The sequence below is a fragment of the Coenobita brevimanus genome, chromosome 73 (assembly GCF_032717465.1).
Source record: "Coenobita brevimanus isolate Jiangsu-jjx chromosome 73, ASM3271746v2, whole genome shotgun sequence".
NCBI classification, from domain to species: Eukaryota; Metazoa; Arthropoda; class Malacostraca; order Decapoda; family Coenobitidae; genus Coenobita; species Coenobita brevimanus.
The window spans coordinates 6,359,240-6,381,632 of NC_137026.1; the positions used below are offsets into that span (position 1 = coordinate 6,359,240).

The following is a 22,393-nucleotide window of genomic DNA, read 5'->3' on the forward strand; positions in this document are numbered from 1 at the left end:
CATTACCCCTTTCCTTGTCTTTCCTGAATAATAAAATAGGTGATAATTTCTCTCCTGCAAGCAACATTTATTTCGGTACAGGCAACAAGGGACGCAGCAAGAGCTACCCCTTCCTTCTGCTTCCTGAAAAAAAAAAAAAAAAAAAAAAAGCCACAGAAAGTTCATCCTAATTTGTATGTATGTGTGAGTGGTGGGTGGGGGCACTCCCCATTCCTCTCTTCCTGCTTCCTCTTCTGTCTTTCTTTCCTTGCTTCTTTCCTCTCCCTTCTGCCTACGAGTTATTTTGCACTCCCTCTTGTTTTTGTTTTTTTCCTTCATTCATTCCTCTTCCTTCTGCCTATGGGTGACTACATTGAGTGACAAGCCAAATGGTTTCCTGTACACCAGGAAACTATTTACTAAGCTGGGTGGTAACCATATAACCATATTATGGCGCCTGGTGGTTTAATGGGTAAGTACGGCGCTCCAATCGGATTAAGCCGGTGAAGGTTTATATCCAAGGGGTGGTCGGGGTTTATTGTTCACGTAATGCCACTCAGGGATGAGTGAGGCTGGTCACTCTCATCGTAAATGTCAGGACCAACTTGCCTAGCCCCGGGCTCCTACGTTCCTCATGGGGCAACATAGGATTGGATGGATGATGTATGTGTGTGTGTGTGTGTGTGTGTGTGTGTGTGTGTGTGTGTGTGTGTGTGCCATATTTTTTGAACCCTACCACATTCCATTCTGAAGTGGGAAAAAGGTCACAATGATGATGATGATGATGATGGTGGTGATAATTATGGTGATGAGCATGATGATGATGATGGTGGTAATGGTGATGATGATGGTGATGGTGATGATGATGATGGTGATGATGATGATGATGATGGTGGTGATGATGATGATGATGATGATGGTGATGATGATGATGGCGATGGTGATGATGATGATGATGACGATATGATGATGGTGATGATGATGATGATGATGATGGTGATGATGATGATGATGATGATGATGATGTACCTGCATAATGCATGTTTTCATGAAGCATTTGTTAAATTTTTCAAAAATTTAACTAAAATCACACAAACAATGAATTATCCTTCGTTTACCTTAATTGGACACATATTGCTGTCCTTCTGTATTGTTTTTTTCTGTGACTCTGTGGCTAAATATGACAATACTAAGGCATCACATCCTTATATTGCACTTCTTCGTGACTAGCATCATATTCTAGTACCTCTTGTTACACTGCGGAGTTCAAGTTACGTGATGTGGTATGTAAGCCAAGTTAGTGTGAGTGGAGTATAGTAACGTGGGTGTGTTGCAGGCAGGAGGTGTTGGGTAACGGGACGCTGGTGGTGAGAAACGCAGGCCACGAGGATGCTGGTCGCTACTCCTGTGTTGTGACCGGCAGACAGGGGCAGACGGCAGCCTCACACATCTTCCTGCACGTCCTCAGTCAGTGTGGCGTTTGCTCTCCCTCTCTCTCTCTCTCTCTCTCTCTCTCTCTCTCTCTCTCTCTCTCTCTCAGCTGCATTTGAGTAGAAGGGAAGGGAAGTTCTTAGAAGTTCCCTCCCTCAAGTCTTAAGCCTACAGTGGTTATCTGTTTTAAGGATCTGTATGCAGTCAGCAGGGATAAAGTATAATTAATTTCTCTAAGTAATTTATCTACCTAATTTATGTTACTAAACTCGCCAAATTGTTTCATCTTCTTGGACATATTGCAGTGTATCAAGAGGCTTCTTGGAATACAGCGAAATCTGACTGAGGCTTCACGGTTGGTCCACTCTCTCACTGTTACTGCAGACTCTGGGAACATTTATGTTGATAGGAATTTCCCTTTTAATGATAGACTATTTTCATGATTTTATGTAGGGCTTTACACACCATGCAGGAAATGGTTAGACAAATGAAGACTTAAGACGTGCTGTATAGGAAGTACAGTAGGCAGTTACTCCATGCTAGGCAGCTCCTCTATGTGTGTGACTACTGTACTAGACTAAGACAAGGATAGTAAAGAAAGTTCTTTCCGTGCAACCACATACCTGGAGGCTTTAGATAAGAAGTATTGATTTGCCTTCCAGTAGTTTTTCTCAAGCTGGCCATACACACGCAGGCAAGCCCGTCCGGTTGCCTGAAGAGGCCGGCCCTTTCAGGCAAACCTGGGCGTGTGTGGGTAGGGAACATTCGCCTGCGCAGGCCGCCTCAACGGTCGTCCTGGGATCTGTCGCGGACAGATTTTCGTGGTTAGGCTCCGGTCAGGTTCAGGCAAACTGAGCGTGTGGGGGGTACTGCAGGTTTTCAGGTGTCAGTCTCGTGTCAGTTGTGCGGGAGTGAAGACGTTCAACAGAGTCAGATGGGACAATTTACTCCTTCTCATCAAACAATCTTTTGCCCATTTAGTCCGTTTTTTCCTCTTCTTTCTATTAATTGCAATAAAGGCCGCGGCAACGGCCCCAATAGCATACAGCTCCAGGTCATCTGTGGGCAGCGGAGTGTCCACGGCCACCCTCACGCCACGGCGTTTCGCTTGCAACTGAGCTGGAGACGTGAGGCCGACTGAATCGTGTGTGGACACAGCATTGTTCGTTGAGGCCGGCCTCTTCAGGCCACCAGAGGGGCTCGTCTGTGTGTGTATGGCTCGCTTTAAAGTTGTACGCTACCAGGTATAGTAATCTTAACCTTCAGTGGTACGAATTAAAGGTGTCCTTCTGTTTTGCCCCACATCATGCCCCAGAACCCCCTGTGATTGATAACTTCATCCTACGCCGGAGTCTGGAGGAGGGACAGAGGACTCAGCTGTCTTGCTCCGTGACGGAGGGGGATCTGCCCATCACCATCAACTGGCTTAAGGACGGTCGCCATCTCCAACATGACCCGGACGTGGAGAGCAAACAAACCAGCGAGTTCTCTATGGTGGGTCTGCTGGCCATCTTTGCCTGTCCATACCCAGATGCCTACAAAAAATTTGCCTCCATGTCTTTTTACCCCCGCCATCAAGCTGCCATCCTTCCAACACGTACCATCATCCATATACCTCTCCACCCCATCCCTGCTCCTCCTCCTCCTCTGTCTCCCACTCCCTCCCTCCCCAATATAGGGGGGCGCGGTAGCACAGTGGTAGCGCGCTGGACTTGTGATCGGGGGATTGCAAGTTCGAGCCTCGCCCGGGCTGCCGTGCCAGGAGGGGTAGCTCCCTCCTGTAACCCTAGCGGGGCTATATAGTCCAACACAGGGCTTAGCTCGGGGGAACTCCAATTTTTTTTTTCCCTCCCCGATACGTCACTCGCATACTCTCCTAGTCAACCTCCTCGTTTTCTGTGAACAATTTTACTGCTGCATCACTTGTCAGAATGGTTGCACTGTAGGTGAGAAAGACAGCTTCCCACAGAAGAAAATAGTTGAGGTGATGAAAATAAATCTAATCTTCCTTTGCTGCCATTCTTACTCACAAGTCATTTCAGGTTGCATTATTTTTATTTTTTATTTATAGAGTCCCGGAGGATTGGAAGTCAGGTATAATTATTCCCTTGTACAAAGGAAAAGGGGAAAAAGAAGTGTGTGGTAATCATAGGGGCATTTGTCTTCTTAGTATAATAGGAAAAGTGTATGGTAGGATACTTATAGACAGAGTTAGAGAAAGAACAGAGAAATTAGTTGGAGAAGAACAGGGAGGCTTTAGGAAGGGAAGAGGTTGTGTAGATCAGATATTCATTCTTAGATCTTTAGTGGAAAAGTTTCTAGAGAAGGGAAAGAAGTTGTATGCGGCTTTCATGGATTTGGAGAAAGCACATGACAGGGTGGATAGACAAGGATTGTGGAAAGTGTTAAGAATATATGGAGTAGATGGTAATTGTTGAATGCTGTGAAGAGTATGTACGATGGTGCGAAGGCTGCAGTGCGTGTGGATGGTGAACTAAGTGAATTTTTCTCTTTGAAAGTTGGTTTGAAACAGGGATGTGTCATGTCTCCATGGTTGTTCAATCTGTACATGGATGGGGTAATAAAAGAGGTACAAGGTAGGGTAGTGGATGTTGGAGTGGCCCTGGTGAGAGAGGATAGTGTTTGGAAACTCCCTGTACTGTTGTTTGCAGATGATACTGTGTTGTTGAGTGAAGACGAAGGGGAGCTGCAAGGCTTGGTGGATGAGTTTGAGAGAGTGTGTAAGAAACGGAATCTAAAGGTGAATGTAGGGAGGAGTAAAGTGATGGTCTTTGAGAGAGGTGAAGTTAGTGAATGTACAGCGAGGTTGGATGGTGAGGAATTGGAAAATGTGAGTACGTTTAAGTACTTGGGTAGTGTGATGAGTAAGGATGGAGGTTTGAAGGGTGAAGTGCTTGAAAGGGTACAGCAGGGAAGAAAGGTTGCTGGTTCCTTGAAAGCAGTGATAAGAAACAGGGAAGTGAGCATGGAAGTGAAAAAGTTACTACATGACAGTATTGTGATACCAACTCTAACGTAAGGAAGTGAAGCTTGGACATTGTTGGAAGGACACAAGTCAAGAGTGAGAGCAGTGGAAATGAGTTATTTAAGAGGAGCCTGTGGAGTCACGTGGAGAGACAGGCTGACGAATGAGGATATAAAATGCGTTGTGGTGTGGATGTGGATGTGATAGGAAGCGTTATGAGGAACACACTAAGGTGGTTTGGCCATGTGGAGAGGATGGAGGGTGAAAGACTGACGAAGAGAGTGTATGTGAGTGAGGTGGAGGGGGGAAGAGGGAGGGGGAGGCCGAGGATGAGATGGTGGGATGTGGTGGAGAGGTATATGAGAGAGGGGGGTGTGAGTTGGGAGCAGGGCAGTGAAATGGCGGGGGACAGGGCTACTTGGAGGCGATTTGTTTGTGGCCACCCCAAACGGGATTGAGGCGTCTGGCAATAGATAGATAGATAGATAGATAGGATAATATGGTGGATTGCACAACCAGGTAAGAGATTTAAATTATACTTAGTGACGCCAGGAAACCATATACTACGCTGGGTAGTAACCATATAACCAAGAAGTGACACCTGGAGGTTTAGTGGGTAATTACGGTGCTCCAACCAGATTGAGCCTGTGTAGGTTTATATCCAAGGGATGGTTAGGGTTTATTGCCCACGTAATGCCACTCAGGGATGTGTGAGGCTGGTCACTCTCATCTTAAATGTCAGGACCAACTTGCCTAGCCCCAGGCTCCTACGCTTCTCAGGGGGCGACACAGGAATAGATTATGTAAGTATATATGTGTGCTAGTGACATGACAGTCTGAAAAGTAACCTGCTTCTTTAATGCTCTCTGTCAGAGTGGCACAGTAAATCATCCAAAAATTACGTCCCGAACAATGAAACTGCTTTTTCTGTGGTGTAATCGACAAGAAATATATACACAACGTGATGAGTTAATTTTTACTTTGTTTTTATATTCATCACCGTATCACAGGTAGTGATGCAGCGTGGGTGGGTGTGGGATGTGTGGTGTATAAAAGAACAGACGGAATTAGAAAAAAATCACCACTAGTCAAATCACAGACGGATATAGACAGAACACTTTTTTAAAGTAAAGATAACAGATGAAGAACTCACTCCTGGTAACAGTTTAACAGAGCTGCAGCCCAGACATGGAGTGATGGAAAAAGATAGGCAGAGAATATGATGTAGAATAGGAACTGGTAAATATGACGAGCTAGGATGGAACAAACTGACAATATTTAGGTCAGAATAAGTATAGTTGTAAGCCATTGCCCTGAGGTAATATTGTCGTTATTGTTATTGATGTTGTGGCTTCAGGCTCATCTGAATTTGAACCCAGTGGACTGTAGGCTCAAGTTACCCTTCAGCAGCGCACCATCCTCCTTTTGGGGGATGGGGAAGGAGGTAAGGGACGCTTGTATAACCGGACAAATGAGCCACCCGGTGAAATCGGTTCCATCACGGGAAGGCGTCCCTCTCCGACATTAAGAGATTAAGATGGAGAGGTGAAATTGGTAACTGTATGGATCTGGGATGGAAGAGGCTGGGAGGAGTTAAGTCAGAGGGATAAGCTGTAAGAGGTCCTTGTCGTGGAGTGAAGTAGAATGACTGTATTGCAGGTGCTGGTGTTGAAGAGGCTACAGGAGCACCACTCAGGCGCCTATACTTGTGAAGCTGCCAACGCCGCTGCTGCCGTCAACAAAACAGCCAACATCAGGGTCAAGGTGAGCACACACACACACACACACACACACACACACACCAGCTATAAGGCACTGAACTGTACGTATTGTCTCGGCCGTGCCACTGTACTCACTGTTTTTTCTCAGCAATAATTAACATCTGCAAATCTTCACCCCAGAAAGTCTTAAATTGATTGACAGTATGGATCTCTTTCGTCAGTTTCACAGATATTGTAGCTTATGGTATGTGGAATGGTGGACCTCGAGCTATTTTTATGCAATTCTGTATCACCACCAGACGAGTAGAACTGTGTGTGTGTCAGCCGTACTAATAAAGTGTCATTAAATAAAACCGTTCTGGAATTACGTCTGGAAACTTTGCTTGGTAATAGTATGGTAATTTGGTTTTGAGTTGGTTCACGATAAATGTACTGGAGTTGACAAAAAATTCACCTAACCTATCTAAACGATAACGTTCGTTTCAGTGTTACCAATGCAATAACTTTATCTGGGTACAAAGCATTGCAGAGATGATGCAGTAAGCAGCTCACTGGCTCTGAAGCAGTGGTGTACAAGCCATGTTTTTCATCAGTGTACAGTGACGTTCAGGGACTAAATTTTGCATACCTTCCTACTGTGTCTGCTTCACAGTTATGTCCATCACTTCCCTCTCTGACACATCATATTAGAAAGAATCAGCTATAGATAGAGAAACTGACCAGCCTTCCTTCATCTTAGGATATCTGCTACCAGAGGAGAGGTATAGGGGGATAAGGTAAAATATTAGTCAGATATTTGTCCCTATCCGTATACAGGGCGTCCAGTACTTGCCATAGTATCCTCAGGCGATGGTTCCTGGCCTGATATTGAGGAAAAATTGCCATATAAACCTGTGTCCTGCATTCATCCCTTATGGAGCTACAGTTACCGATGACCATATGGACGTAAATAGTCTCCCTCATAATTCACACAGGTCATTAATAACTAGCTGTGTAACCATTGAAAATAGGACCAGTGTTGATAGAGCATTCGTTTTACTCAATATTAGTCCTTGAATCATCTCATGAAGTTAGTACGTCTATTCCCGGGACACCCTGTATACAAAAAGGAGATATGAGATGTTCACTGGCACAGCACCACGCGACAGTATACCATATCTTGTACTTGTTCTCCATACTAAAGCAGCTGATAATGGACTAAAACTGATGCATTATAGACTTGCTTCACGACTCCGTGCCTAGATGTAGGAGTTATGTAGAAGAAAACTACTCTCGTTTCACCTTAACTGGCCCAGATTTTCGTCTACCAGAAGCTTATTTCATGTCAGTGGTTGAAAAGACAATGCTGCGACTCTACATCCTTTCCCTAGAACTTTTCGTGACTAGCGCTATGTCCTTGTGCTGATCCCATCTTATAGCTCAGGGTTCAAGGTATAAAGCGGTCAGTATTAGAGAAGGTAAAATAAAAGGAGCATTGCAGTTATAATATAATGTTCATAATGCGTGTGCGTTGGACAGGTGTCTCCTAAGTGGGTGGTGGAGCCCTCAGGTGGTACAGCCTTGGTGGGGTCCACTGTGGTGATGGACTGCAATGCCCGTGGATACCCTCAGCCTGTTATCACCTGGATGAAAGCTCCAGGTAGGAGAATATATGTATTAACAAGAAGACAATAACAGCTTCTATCCTTCGTTATTTGGACTGAAATGCCACGTGGATTAATTCATGATTTTTGTGTTTGAGTTACCTTGATCTGATAAACAACGTTTTCTTTATTGCACTGGTGAAAAAGAATATTGCTAATGTCTGTTGTACTTCTCAGAGTCAACAAATCTGTCCATCTATTGCCAGACGCCTTAATCCCGTAAAGGAGAGTCACAAACAAATCGCCTCCACATCGCCCTGTCCACCTCCATTTCACTGCCCTGCTCCCAGCTCACACCTCCCTCTCTCATATACCTCTCCACTCCATCCCTCCATCTCATCCTCGGCCTCCCCCTCCCTATCCCTCCAACAAATGCTATAAATACCTACTCCCATTTTCACACAGCCTGGTGAGACAATAATATGAAGGTTTGGTGTGTTAGGTGAGGCTGCCAGGGACTTCCAGCCTCTGGTGGTGGATGGGGTGAGGTCCTCACAGGCTCCAAACGGCTCCCTCATCCTGCAAGAGACCAAGGCGTCGGATGCTGGCTGGTATCTGTGCCGTGCGGCAAACTCTGTCGGCAAACCCATCTCCAAGGTGGTTCAGCTGACTGTGCACGGTGGGTGGAACGCCGGTCTTCAATTGCCCTCGCCATATATTTTATTGATGCTCACATAAGGGAAATAATTTGTGAAAACTGTGGTCCATTAATTTTTATTAAGAGGAGATTTTCGTCCTATTGCAGATTTATTCCCGTAGCTCAGTGGCAGAATAAGGCAATACTACGGCCCAATATCCTCCTCCATAGATCTTCTTCGTGACTATCACCATATTCTAATGTTAATGTGTTATTACAGCTTAACACAAGATGGAGAGGTGGCAATCTTACTCCTAGTGAAAGTGAATACAGTATAGCTAAACTGAAAGCAGTCAGTCAGTGTGAAACTGAGAAGGTGAGAAAGAACTTAGAGTAAGTGACTGATTTATTGTTGTAGTTGAATAGCTCTGGTCTGTCTGGCCGAGCTCACCCATCAACCACAGGCAAGCAACCGCAACTGCAGAACCGCCCCATGCAGGGAACCGATGTTACCTTGCAGTACACAGCACCTCGCCTCATCGAAGTGCGAGGTAGAGGATCTATGTTTGATTCCTGGATGGATGCCGCATTTGCGTCTCTTCATCCAGATAACAGGGACACCATAGTAGGCTCCACATCTCGCTGTTTGGCTATATGAGTACCACCCAGCGTTGTAAATGGTTTCCTGGATTATATGAAGCCATTAGGATTGCCACTCAGTGTAATGGCATCTGAAGTGGAAAGAAGAGTAATAAAAAGTGACAGGGAGGATGGGAGAAATAGGAAGAAAGGAGGGCAGACACAGAAAATGAATGATGAAGGTAAAGGAGGAAGTAGGCAGCACTACATTAAGTGAAGGAGAACGTAGCCTGGAGACAGTTCACTTTATCTCACCAGCCTCATCTCCCATCACCATCACACCATCTTATCTCAGCCATCTCCTTGACAGCACCATCTCACCTCAGCCATCTCCCTGACAGCTCCGGCGCGCGTGGTGACGGAGGGTGGACGTGTGACGGGCCACGCTGGGCAGGTGGTGACGGTGACGTGTGAGGCCACAGGTGACGACCCCCTCACCCTTACCTGGCTCCGACACCATGACCCCGTCTCACCTGGACACACGTAAGAACACATATTACTTACCTGATACACCTGTGCTGGAGGGGGACGCCTTCACGTGGTGGCAATGATATAACCAGGCGGATCAACTGCTTGGGTATAGAAACATCCCTCAGTTCTTTCCCTATCCCCCAACAGGAGGATGGTGACTGCAGAATGGCACTTCAAGCCTATAGTCCACTGGGTTAACTTTTCAGATGAACCTGGGGCTGCTACTACTACTACAACTACTATTACTACTACCACCACTACTACTACTAGTACTACTACTACTGCTACTACTTCTGCTACTACTGTTGCTGCCACTACTACTACTACTACTACTACTACTACTACAACTACCACTACTGCTGCCATTGCTACTACTACCACTGCTACTACGACGACTACTACTGCTGTTGCTGTTGCCACCACTACTACTGCTACTACTACTACAACTACAACTACTACTGCTACTACTACCACTACTATTACTACTACTGCTACTGCTATTGCTACTACAACTACTACTGCTGTTGATGCTGCCACTACTACTACTTCTACTACTACTACTACTACTACTAACATTATCAGTTGTCACAGTACCGCTATCGGCCCTCACACTTGGGCTCGTATTCTCGTCGGAGAAGGAAGCTCCCTAACACCTCTTCCTTGGTGATTTATTTTTGGATATGGTTGATGTTATCCTCTTGCATATTATCTGTGCAGAATACAGCGATATTAGAATGATTTATATAACATGGAGATGGACAGTAAGGTGTAATAAGGAAAGAAGTAGCTTAGGAAATGGCGTTAGGGAGCTTCCTTAACCGATGAGAATACCCCCGTTGGTCTTCAAATCATTCTCCCAACATAATCAGTTCCGTAATCTTTATCCCCTTCATTCTCAGTCCTGTTTAATTTAGCCCTGCTGTCTCCACACGATTATATACCGGTAAGCCCAGAGAAAGCGTCTTGAATCTATCTGTCTATCTATAGCCAAACGCCATAATCCAGTAAGGGGTGGCCGTTTGTCTTTGAATTAGTTGTTTTACGGGGAGGGGCACTAACCCTCCACCAACCCACATGCTGTCACGTTGGGAACACGTATGGGTTGGTTATATGGTTACCACCCAGTGCTGTAACTGGTTTCCTGGCTTACAGGAGAGGAGGGCAAACACAAAAGAATGATAAATGTGACGGAAGAAGTAGGCAATACTACATCAAGTGATGGATGATGTATATATTCTTTAACTACTCTCACCAAAAATTTTATGAAGATTGGAGAGAATTTTCGAACCAGAAGAGATAGTTGATTTTAACGTACGTATTCCACCTTCTTCCTCACACACACACACACACACACACACACACACACACACACACACACACACAGGGTAAGGATTCGGCAGAGTGAGGGAGGAGGTGTGGTGAGGGCAGTGTTGGAAATGGTGTCAGTGACTGCTGCCGACGCGGGGCCATACACCTGCCGTGCCACCAACCCACACGGCGCCCACTCCCAGGTGTTCCACGTGGCTGTTATAGGTAAGCACACTGTTCCTATTAACACTGTACCTATTATCATTAAACCTATTATCACTGTTTCTATTATCACTATATCTATTACCACTATACCTGTTATCACTGTTTCTGTTATCACTATACTTATTAACATTGTACCTATCACTACACCTATTATCACTATACCTATTATCATTATACCTATTATCATTAAACATTTTATCATTATACCTACTGTATTATCACTGAATCTATTATCTGTTATCACCATACCTTTTATCACTCCACTTATCATTATACCTATTATCACTATACCTATTATCACCATACCTATTATCACTATACCTATTATCATTAAACATTTTATCATTATACCTACTGTATTATCACTGAATCTATTATCACTATACCAATTATCACTCTACTTATTATCATTATACCTATTATCACTATACCTATTATCATTATACCTATTATCACTCTACCTAGTATCATTATACCTATGATCACTAAACATTTTATCATTATACCTATTATCACTGAATCTATTATCACCGTACCTATTGTCACTACACTATTAAATACTATTCTGGATTCCACTTTACTTTTTTTTTTTTTTGTTATGGAAGGAAAAAGGAACCAAAGGCCAGAAGCCCATAAGATTGTTCCCGCCAAGAAAAAACAAAAACAAGATAACACAGAGCCAAATCCAACGTCTGTATACAAAATAACACTACACCATTTAACACCATACCAAATAGCACTATACCCACACCACCTCACGTTCCTATCACCCCTGCTAGAGCCGCCCACTGCCCCTTCTGGCGTGACGGTCAGCGAGGTCACCAGCAGGTCAGCGGTGGTGTCGTGGACTCTGCCTCAGCCCGCCGCGGTCACCATACAGTATAAGGGTATGAGGGGTCGTTCTGAGCATAAGGATAAGGGGGTCGTTCTAAGTATAAGGGTAAGGGTTGGTTGTTTTGAGTATAAGGGTAAGGATGGGTCATTTTTAATATAAGGACAAGGGGGTTTGTTTTGAGAATAAGGAGGGGTAGTTCTGAGTATACTGATAAGGGTGGGTTGTTTTGAGTATGAAGGTAAGGGTGGTTGTATGCTATGTAATCCTATGCTATGCTATGCTATGTTATTTTATGCTATGCTATGCTATGCTATGCTATGTTTAACGTGCTGGGTAAATACTATGCTCGCCTCCCCGTGCTGCAGGGGTGAAGGAGGAGTCGTGGTCTGGCCACGGTCGCAATGTGAGTGTAGGGCAGTGGACGGCATCCCACGTGCTGACAGCCCTGGCCCCACACCACACCTATATGGTCAGACTAATGGCACACAACGACCTCGGAGTATCACAGCCATCACCCACACGGATCTTCACCACCACAGAGGAAGGTGAGGCCATCATTTGACTTAGCCCTTCCCATTCAGACACCACCATTCCAGGGTGTATTAATTTTTATTGTTTTTTTTTCGTTTAACTCTCTCATCACCCACACGCATCTCCACCACCACAAAGGAAGGTGAGGGGATCATTTTACTTGGCCGTTCCTTTCAGACACTATACAATTTCAGGGCGTATTCATTTTTACTGTCATTTTTTTTTTTCCTGGAACTCTCTCACAATCATCACCCACGTGCATCTTTGTCACCATCAACGAGGAAAATTAGTGCAGGATTTTACTATACCCATTGTACTCTAACTTGGCCTATAATTTACCACCTCTCCATCTTGACTGCTGGGTTGCAACAATAGTGTAACACTAGGACAGGCTGCTAGTCACGAAGAAGTGTTACAGAAAGGATGTGCAGCTGCAGTACTGTCTTTTTCTATCACTGAGCTACATGAGGCACAAAATGACATAAATCTGGGCCATGTTAATGTAAAAGTAGCATATTTCTATCATCAGTATATAATGGAAGGGGTGCATTCGTCTTTTATTTATTCATTTATTCTATCTATCTATCTATTGCCAGACGCCTTAATCCCGTAAGGGATGGCCACAAACAAATCGCCTCAATGTCCCCCTGCCCCTAGCCATTTCACTTCCCTCCCCCAGCCCCCCCCTCTCTCTTATACTCGTACCTCTCCATTCCATCCCTCCATCTCATCCTCGGCCTCCCCCTCCCTCTCCTCTCCTCCACGTCACTCACATACACTCTCCTCGTTAGTCTTTCACTCTCCAGAGGAGGCGGTGGGTCAATCGGTAGAGAGGTGGCCTGCAGTCGTACCGGACCCAGGTTCAAATCCCCGCTGGGGCAGGGAACAGTTTATGGATTTGAATTTCATAAAATCAGACTTTACTGATCTACCAGAAGACCCGTCGACATGTAAAAATACCCCCGCTAATACCAATACATCAGTCCTGTATGAGACAGCCCAAGCATGTATTCAATATGGACGGTGGGTGTTAGCGCCGAAGTGGTGACATGTAGAGGTGTATGGCATTAGGAGGACTACTAGGCCTTGAGAGCAGGCTGTGAAGCCTATGCCCAGAGTCGGACACATAAAAAAAAAAATCCTCTATCTACTCACCTATTCATCGTCTGGACACCCTCAAACAGTCATCACCCACACGCCTCTTCACCACGACTTAGGCAGTTTAGAATTTTACTGTTTCTACCTTACCAGTATGTAATGCCAAGGGGGTTCCTAGGCTTTCTTCCTATTGCCTAGAAACACTTAATCCCTCCTTAACCCCACTGGACTAGGAGATGTCTTTCATACTTTATCCTACCATTCCTGACGAGTTTAATCAGCGTGGGGTAGGATTTTGGAATTGGATGGGTTCAATAAAGCCATGATACATCTCCTTCAGTTCAAGAGCCTTTTCCCAAGTTAAAGGAAATCGTAAGGCAGCAGCAAGGGAAATTATAAAGGACTTCATTCGGATTTAAGAGTTTAATGGATATAACATTGACCTGCACGTCTCACAGTATCACCCACAAACACTTAACACTAACAAGGAGGGTTGGTGTAGGATTTTACACTCTCGTTACCCTGAGTACTGTACAGTGGTGTGGCGCCTATTTACCTAAATTACCTGGAAGCCCTCTTACAGACCACACCCACCTGTAACGTCACACCACCGAGGAAGGTTAGCATGACAGCAATGGGCCGTCACTGTGCCACAAAGGGAATAATAAGAACAGTCATTCATCCATTCATTCATCATCTAATCCTTCGTTGCCCCATGAGGAGCTTATAAGCCCGGGGCTAGACATGTTGGTCTTGACACAGCCTCACTCATCCCTGAGTGGCATTACGTGATCAGTAAACTCCAACCATCCCTTGGATATAAACCTGCACAAGCTCAATCCGATTTGAGCGCCTTAATTACCCACTAAACCACCAGGCGCCATAAGAACAAGAATAAGAAGTAGAGTACAAGGCTTTTTGGCCAAGAAAGTTATACAGTATTTACACAGTCTGACACAGTATCCTGGTTTACAATCTGGGCAGAGCATTTTATTGTCACAGCACATTACCAACCTCATTACCAACCCTTAATACCAACACTAAGTTAGGAATTAGGTGTTATATGACTCTGATAAGGGCATTAGGTTAGGACTGGAAGGTTACTATGTCTAGATTAGATAAGATAAGGGTAAACTGAGACCCACTTGCCGTGGAAATTGTTAACAAAATAGAATGAATCACACTCTACACTACTGGGAAAGCTTAAGCCCGCATTCTAGTTGGTTAAATTCCCTAACACCTTTTCCTATGAGATTTAGCTTGTTTCTTACCCCTAAACTTAATCTTCTGTGTTACATAAATCCTTCCACTATCACCATACCCTGCATAAATAACGTAAAAAAAGGAATGATTCAATTATATCCGAAACTACATCGCTAAGGAGGAGGTGTTAGGGAGTTTCCATAACCCATGAGGATACGTGTCCTAGACTTCGCTTACTAGATCACTTTTTGGTGTGAAACTGCGAAAATTAATTACACTTTCATTTTTCTCTGATTTCTAAAACACAGAAGCCGGTGGTGTCTTGATTAACACGTCCAGCTCGCGACTAGGCATAACCCGTGAGTCCTGTGTTTAATCCTCGTGCCGGTCAGACTGGCGGACAATATTTGCATCTCTCTTGGGCCAGGCTTCGTCCATTCAAGTATACAGATAGGGGTGTAAGTGTAAATTAGAGTATTTCTGGTTGTGTTGTAGGATAGATTGGGTCTAAAATTATGAGCTGACTGCCTCTCTTGACTCCTTCACTAATCTGTTTCATTATTAATTCTTGCTGCCACCAATGAATTGCATTCAGCTGAAGATAATCTCTTCACATCTCGGATTAGAGGGTAAGGCTTTCACCTACTCCTTGACTTGCGTGGGTTGAGTCAAATCGGCAGACTGTGCTCTGAAACGTGGGATGCAGGTTAATGACGTGTAAGAATCACAGGTGGTCTATAAATAATTGTCAAAATGTACTGGCTTGTCGACACGTTTGCCCTCACTGTTTTGATAATAAGGTCTAAGGACACATTCTGCCTCTGCTCAAATGTGTTTTTTCTTCCAGCACCTTCAGGGGCGCCTCGGGACGTTCGTGTGGCCGCGGGGGGTCCTCACTCCCTGCTGGTGACCTGGAGCGCCCCTGACCCCCTCCTCACCCACGGCACCCTGAGAGGCTACACCATCGCAGTCAGGCGCCAGAACCTCCAGGGACACATTATATACATCAGCAGGCCAGTCACAGGTCTGCCACACACATTATATACATCAGCAGGCCAGTCACAGGTCTGCCACACACATTATATACATCACCAGGCCAGTCACAGGTCTGCCACACACATTATATACATCACCAGGCCAGTCACAGGTCTGCCACACACATTATATACATCTGCAAGCCAGTCACAGGTCTGCCACACACATTATATACATCACCAGGCCAGTCACAGGTCTGCCACACACATTATATACATCAACAGGCCAGTCACAGGTCTGCCACACACATTATATACATCAGCAGGCCAGTCACAGGTCCGCCACACACATTATATACATCACCAGGCCAGTCAGAGGTCTGCCACACACATTATATACATCACCAGGCCAGTCACAGGTCTGCCACACACATTATATACATCACCAGGCCAGTCACAGGTCTGCCACACACATTATATACATCACCAGGCCAGTCACAGGTCTGCCACACACATTATATACATCACCAGACCAGTCACAGGTCTGCCACACACATTATATACATCACCAGGCCAGTCACAGGTCTGCCACACACATTATATACATCAGCAGGCCAGTCACAGGTCTGCCACACACATTATATACATCACCAGGCCAGTCACAGGTCTGCCACACACATTATATACATCACCAGGCCAGTCACAGGTCTGCCACACACATTATATACATCAGCAGGCCAGTCACAGGTCTGCCACACACATTACAGGTCTGACTGAAATACAGCATACTTTTCTTTAAAATACATCGACGGGAACCTCAGTTATGAGCAAAATATATAATAATCCATGATGATGGTGACCATCATGATCATCATCATCATTACCATTATCTTCATGATCCTGAGCTCTTTGACCCACCTAAGGATCGGGTAAGGTGGGCCCATAAAACAAGGAAAGTGAAAGCAGGAAAAAGTATCAACGACATGTCCAGTGACAAGGACAGGTAATCATTCAAACACCATTAACGCCCCTCGGATCCTGGCTCTACCTCACACGTCTAATCATTTATATATATATATATATATATATATATATATATATATATATATATATATATATATATATATATATATATATATATATATATATATATAAAGAGAGAGAGAGAGAGAGAGACATATATTAATATATATATATATTCATATTTATTCATATGGAGGACGGGTACATTTTCCTTTATAGATGTGTTTCTCTTCACCTGTCAAATCAGTAATAATAAAGGCGAGTGTTTGTATGTTTGTTACCTATAAACTCGGCTCCTTTAGGGTCTACCCCCACATATGATATATATTCTGAATCAGTATGATCCAGGGAGTGTTTTGGTATATAATATATTAGGATTAATTGTATGTTGATTTTTTTTTTTTACGTATTTCATAGTTGAATTTTCCACATCAATATTTTTTTGTAACCCATGTTAAACTTTAGGTTCAAAATTTTAAGTCTATCAAACTTTTAATAAAATTAAGTTGTGACTTTCTTACATAACTACATTAGGTATATTGGCCGAAGGCCCAATCAGCTCTCCGCAGGAGCTAGCCGAAAAAGTCTGCCCGGAGGGCGGACTTTTTCGGCTAGTACGTAATAAATGTTACCGAAAGATACTTATTATACGAACCAGCAAATGCATCTGCTTTCAGGATCCGTAGATGCACTGGAAAACCATCATCATCGTGGCCTTTCTCTCGCATGAGAATGAGATGAGGTAGGATCCAGAAAATAAAGAGAAAGAGGAAAGTAGTAAAGTATTACGTGAGCAATAAACCCCGTCTACCCATTGGATGGACCACATCTGGTTGGAAAGCCCTAACCCACTAGACCACCAGGTGTCCTTCTGGTTATGTGGTTACCCGTCAGCATAGTAAGTGGTTTCCTCTGATACAAGAAACCACTGGGCTTGTCATTCACTGTTGTCACCTGAAGGTAGCACTACATAAAGCTAATGGATGGTAGGTGCCCAGGACTACCACTTAATGACAGCAGTAGCAGCAGACGTGGTAGTGGTAGTAGTAGTAGTAATGGCACACAAGTTCTAAAAAGGTCCCTGCTGCCCAGAATCAGGTGGCGTTGAGCAGTACGAGGTGAGAGGCCTGACACCCGCCACGCTGTACGAGGTGGCAGTGCGAGCCTTCACCAGGGCGGGACCAGGCCCACTGTCCTCACCAAGGATAGTTGACTCCACCAGCCATGACGGTGAGTGGCATCCCAGGGCACACTCCAGATTAGAAGCACTGTACACCTGGCCACGTCTCACATCCTTCCACACCTGCCCACACTCCCTCACTCTCCATCACCTGTCATTATAGTCCAGTCCAAATTAGAGTTATAGTTGCAAGTAAGTGCTGAGCTGCCAGAATCCCAGACGCATTCCTCTTACTGTAAAACCAGCGGGAACAGTTAAGGTTCAAAACACCTTTTTACAAACTTTCAATCGACATGAAATTGGAACGGGCCCATCTGTGACTCAGTTGTAACCATCTTGCCAAGCTTCCTTTTCTCAGTTTCGGCTACACACACACACACACACACACACACACACACACACACACACACACACGGCCAGAACTACAGTATAGTGTATTAGATGATGGAGATAGAGCAAGGGAGTGGAGGGAGAGGTGGAAGGGTGTGAGCTATGCCAGAGTATATATCAGTTTTGGAATGGGTTTGAGACCACTTTCATAATCGCTACTTTTTGTTGAGAGTCTTAACTGTATTGTAGATATCATTTGAAGCTTCGTAGCACCTCTTCCTTAGGAATTTATGTTGCATATTACATCTTGATATTATCTTCAATGCTATTTATATCGTTTTAATTTCACCATAGTTTTTGCAGATATACAAAATGATTCTGAGGAGCACTGTCCAGATTAAATAGCTAAGGAAATGACGATGCGGTTGGCAAGTGGGCGAATCCTTAACCCTTTAGCTGTGAACAACCTACTATGTTATTCACTATACTCCTTTCAGCTTAACTTGGCCCAGATTTTCGTCCTTTTGCAGCTTATTTCACGTAGCTCTGTGGCAGAAATAGTGTTACCGCTCTTCATACTTTCCATGGCACTTCTTTGTGACTAGCATAAAAATCTAGTGTCAGTCTTTTCTTACAACTCAGCATTCAAGTTGGATGGATGGCAATTTTGGGTCAAGTTCGAGTAAAAGGAGTATAGTTTTTCAGGCCAAACTGCTTAATATACTGAAGAGAAACCTGGGACACCTGAATGCCAAAGCCTGTCACTGTTAGCGTTTTGTACAAGGAGAGAGAATTAATATTTTGTGCAAGAAGAGAGAGTTGTGTATATTATGCCGGCTTACTGTACGAAGGACTTGAATTAGCATACAGACACTCACTACAGGTAAAGGGCAAGAGAGCTGCTAGGACTAGTACCATGGAATCCGTAGACCTCCATGCCCGCTCTCCAGTCAAGCATACTGTACCCGAGGCTCTTTTCGTTATCATTTTTTTTTTTTAATGCAAGGAAGAAGGAAGCCTAGGCCAGAACCCGTAAGATTATTCCCTACAAAATAATAATAATAATAATTAATAAAAAATAAGAGCCAAATTCAAGTTCCAATAATTTCAAGTCTTGGTTCCCCCTTACTTAATAATCTACCTGGTTATTTTGCCTCCCTCACGATTGGAGAGTTCTTAGTAACATCGTTCATACTCGTTTTACTCTACCTTCCCCTAAAATTGCAATCTCTCTATCTTGAATGCTGATTTGTAGTAACAGATGAACACTAGATTGGTGTGTTTGTCACGAAGAAGTGTTATGGGAGGGTGTAGCCCCGAAACAGTGTCTTTTATTAACACTAGATTATTATGTTAGTCGCAAGGAAGTGTTATGAGAAGGGTGAAGAGCCGTGGCAATGTCTGTTTATGCCACTGAACCCATACGTGTTTCCTACGTGTCAACAAGTGGGTTGGCGGAGGGTTAGTGCCCCTCCCCGTAAAACAACTAATTCAGAGTCAAACGGCCACCCTTCATGGGATTATGGCGTCTGGCTATAGATAGGTAGATGGATGGAGAAATAACCTGCTAAAGGACGAGCATCTGGGCCAAAATAATATGCAAGAACTATAACAAAAAACGTCATTGGAAATGGAAAATATTGTAATGTTTCCCCGGTACTTCAGCCCCGTCGTGTCCACCTGCCGGAGTGTCGTGCCGCGGGTCTGGGCGTGGTGGGGTGCGGGTGTGGTGGTCGCCCCCGCCCACCACCTGCGCCCACGCTGCGGTGGCCGGATATACCATCACAGCCACGCCCACCTCCTACGCCCACGCCCATGCCAACAGTAAGTGATGGGCTTTATGTCTGTCTAGCTGTTTCTTTCTCTGTCTATCTGTCTGCCTGTTTATCTATCTATTTGTGTCTGTCTGTCTGTCTGTCAGTACGGTATGTATACATGTATGTACGTATACCTGTCTATCTATCTTTGTATTTATCTACTTATTTATTTATCTATCAATCTACCTGTAGTCAGACGCCTTCATCCTGAAGGGGGTGGCCACAAACAGAGCCCCTACATGTCACCTTGTCCCCCGTCTTCAGGCTGCCCTCCCTCCAGCCCACACCATCACCATTCACATACGTCTCCACCTCAACCCTCTCTCTCTCTCTCTCTCTCTCTCTCTGTCCATCTATCTACACACACAGTTTATCTATCTCTCCAACTATCAGTCCATCTATCTACACACACACACACACACACACACACACACACACACACACACACACACACACACACACACACACACACACACACACTCCCTTCATATCCCCAGCCCTAACACATTACACACACCGAGAACCATAGGACATCCACCCACCCTCTCCCTAACCACACACACACACACACACACACACACACACACACACACACACACACACACACACACACACGATAACCCCATCCCTAACACACTCACACACACACACACACACACACACACACACACACACACACACACACACACACACACACATTCCCTACATATCCCCAGCCCTAACACATTACACACACCGAGAACCATAGGACATCCACCCCCCCTCTCCCTAACCCCCCCACCCCCCCACCCCTGCCTACTCACACCTGCGCCTTCCGGTCACCAGGTAGGGCGTGGCAGGTGAACACGACCAACTTGGAGAAGAACCTGGACTCCCTGCCGCCCTCAGCCAACGTCAGCGTCACCGTCACGGCCTTCAACGACGTCGGGTACAGCGCCCCAAACTACCCGGTCTTCTGTCGCACCGAGGATGATGGTAGAGATCGAGCATTTTGGGCTTCTGTACTGGATTGCATGGGAGACCTCGTAGGGCTTATTCCTTAGCGATTTATGTTTGCAGATTATACCTGCATTCTCTCAAATTTGATTTATTTTATGTCTGTTTAATATCATCATACTCTGAACCAAAGACACGCAGAAGAATAAACAGTAAGGTGTAATAAGCAAAATAAATCGCCAAGGAATGTGTTAGGAAGCTACTAAGGGATCGAACCTACCACTTTACAACTTAGGGTCTAATGTTGAATTTCAGGGTCGTATTTTAGGTTGGCTTATCGCAACACCATTTCCCTGACGATTTATTCTCCCTCGTACACTCCCATATCCTCTTGTTTGCCACTGATTTAATTCTAAGCTCTAATAGTCAAAATTAGTCACCAAGAGGAAGATGTTACGAACCCTACTGTCACCTACGATACGTCCCTCAAGGAAAATAATATTGCAGTTATTAGGAGTGAGTACGCTGCTATTTTACGTAAGCGATTCATTCTTACTCTGCCTTCCTACTCTGAAGAAGGATTTTTAGGTAGCTATATGTTGGGCATGGCTAGTATTCTTGTCGGATAAGGAAGTTCCCTAACACCTCTTCCTCAGCGCTTTATTTTCAAATATGGCTAGTTAATATCCATTTGCACGTTATTAATGCAGAATATGGCGATGTTTGATGGATTTATATAACACAGAAAAGAACAGTAAGGTGTAATAAGCAAACTAAATCGCTTAGGAAAAGTTATTAGAGAACTTCCTTAATCGACGAGCATAGCGATCCATGTCTTAGATTCCCACTTGTATATTCTCAGCCAGTTTGCTATGATATCCAGCCACACTCAGGAAGGAAAGGCGAATCAGAGCTACAGTCTGTTCACCTTAACCTGGCGGCATTGTTCGTCCATTGGCAGTCCTCCTTGCTAAATAACACAATACGTAGCTCCGCATCCTTCTCTCTCTCTCTCTCTCTCTCTCTCTCTCTCTCTCTCTCTCTCTCTCTCTCTCAGCATTGAGTAAGGATATCTGACCAATTCTAGACCAAGTTAAAGTGGAGAGAGTATAGGTGTTCTACATGAGTAGTGACAATTGATGGCCAGTGCAGAAATGACATCAGTAATTATCTGCCTCGGATTTATATTTCTCTGACTTGATTCACCGTTTTTAGGCGGTGTTGATCAGTTGCCCGTGAGGAGCATTAATACATGGCTTCTTTGTTTACAGTAGTATTGCCCACCTTCATTTATTCATTCATTCATTCATGCATTCGGTCAGTCAGTCAGTCATCATCATCATCATCACCATCATCATCCCAACCTCCTTTTCCCACATAAGGATGGGGTAAATCGGGGTTCAGAAAGCAAAGACAGAAAAAGATAACGAGCTAGAGAAGGAGCTAATCAACAGCACATCCAGTGAAATGGGTCGCACACTCATTC

General features: G+C 44.5%; 1 protein-coding gene across 1 annotated transcript in view; it reads left to right on the forward strand.

Moving 5' to 3' along the window:
• LOC145407426 (cell adhesion molecule Dscam2-like) overlaps nt 1-22,393 on the forward strand; it is a 43,811-nt gene that overhangs the window by 8,664 nt on the left and 12,754 nt on the right. Inside the window, exons 7-20 of the mRNA XM_080278354.1 lie at nt 1,316-1,446; nt 2,726-2,904; nt 6,056-6,160; nt 7,636-7,756; nt 8,203-8,379; nt 9,318-9,459; nt 10,832-10,980; nt 11,760-11,867; nt 12,181-12,360; nt 15,495-15,671; nt 17,643-17,663; nt 17,743-17,874; nt 19,820-19,978; nt 20,797-20,946. Coding sequence (XP_080134480.1) covers nt 1,316-1,446; nt 2,726-2,904; nt 6,056-6,160; nt 7,636-7,756; nt 8,203-8,379; nt 9,318-9,459; nt 10,832-10,980; nt 11,760-11,867; nt 12,181-12,360; nt 15,495-15,671; nt 17,643-17,663; nt 17,743-17,874; nt 19,820-19,978; nt 20,797-20,946 — 1,931 coding nt within the window. The remainder of the gene's footprint in view (nt 1-1,315; nt 1,447-2,725; nt 2,905-6,055; nt 6,161-7,635; nt 7,757-8,202; nt 8,380-9,317; nt 9,460-10,831; nt 10,981-11,759; nt 11,868-12,180; nt 12,361-15,494; nt 15,672-17,642; nt 17,664-17,742; nt 17,875-19,819; nt 19,979-20,796; nt 20,947-22,393) is intronic.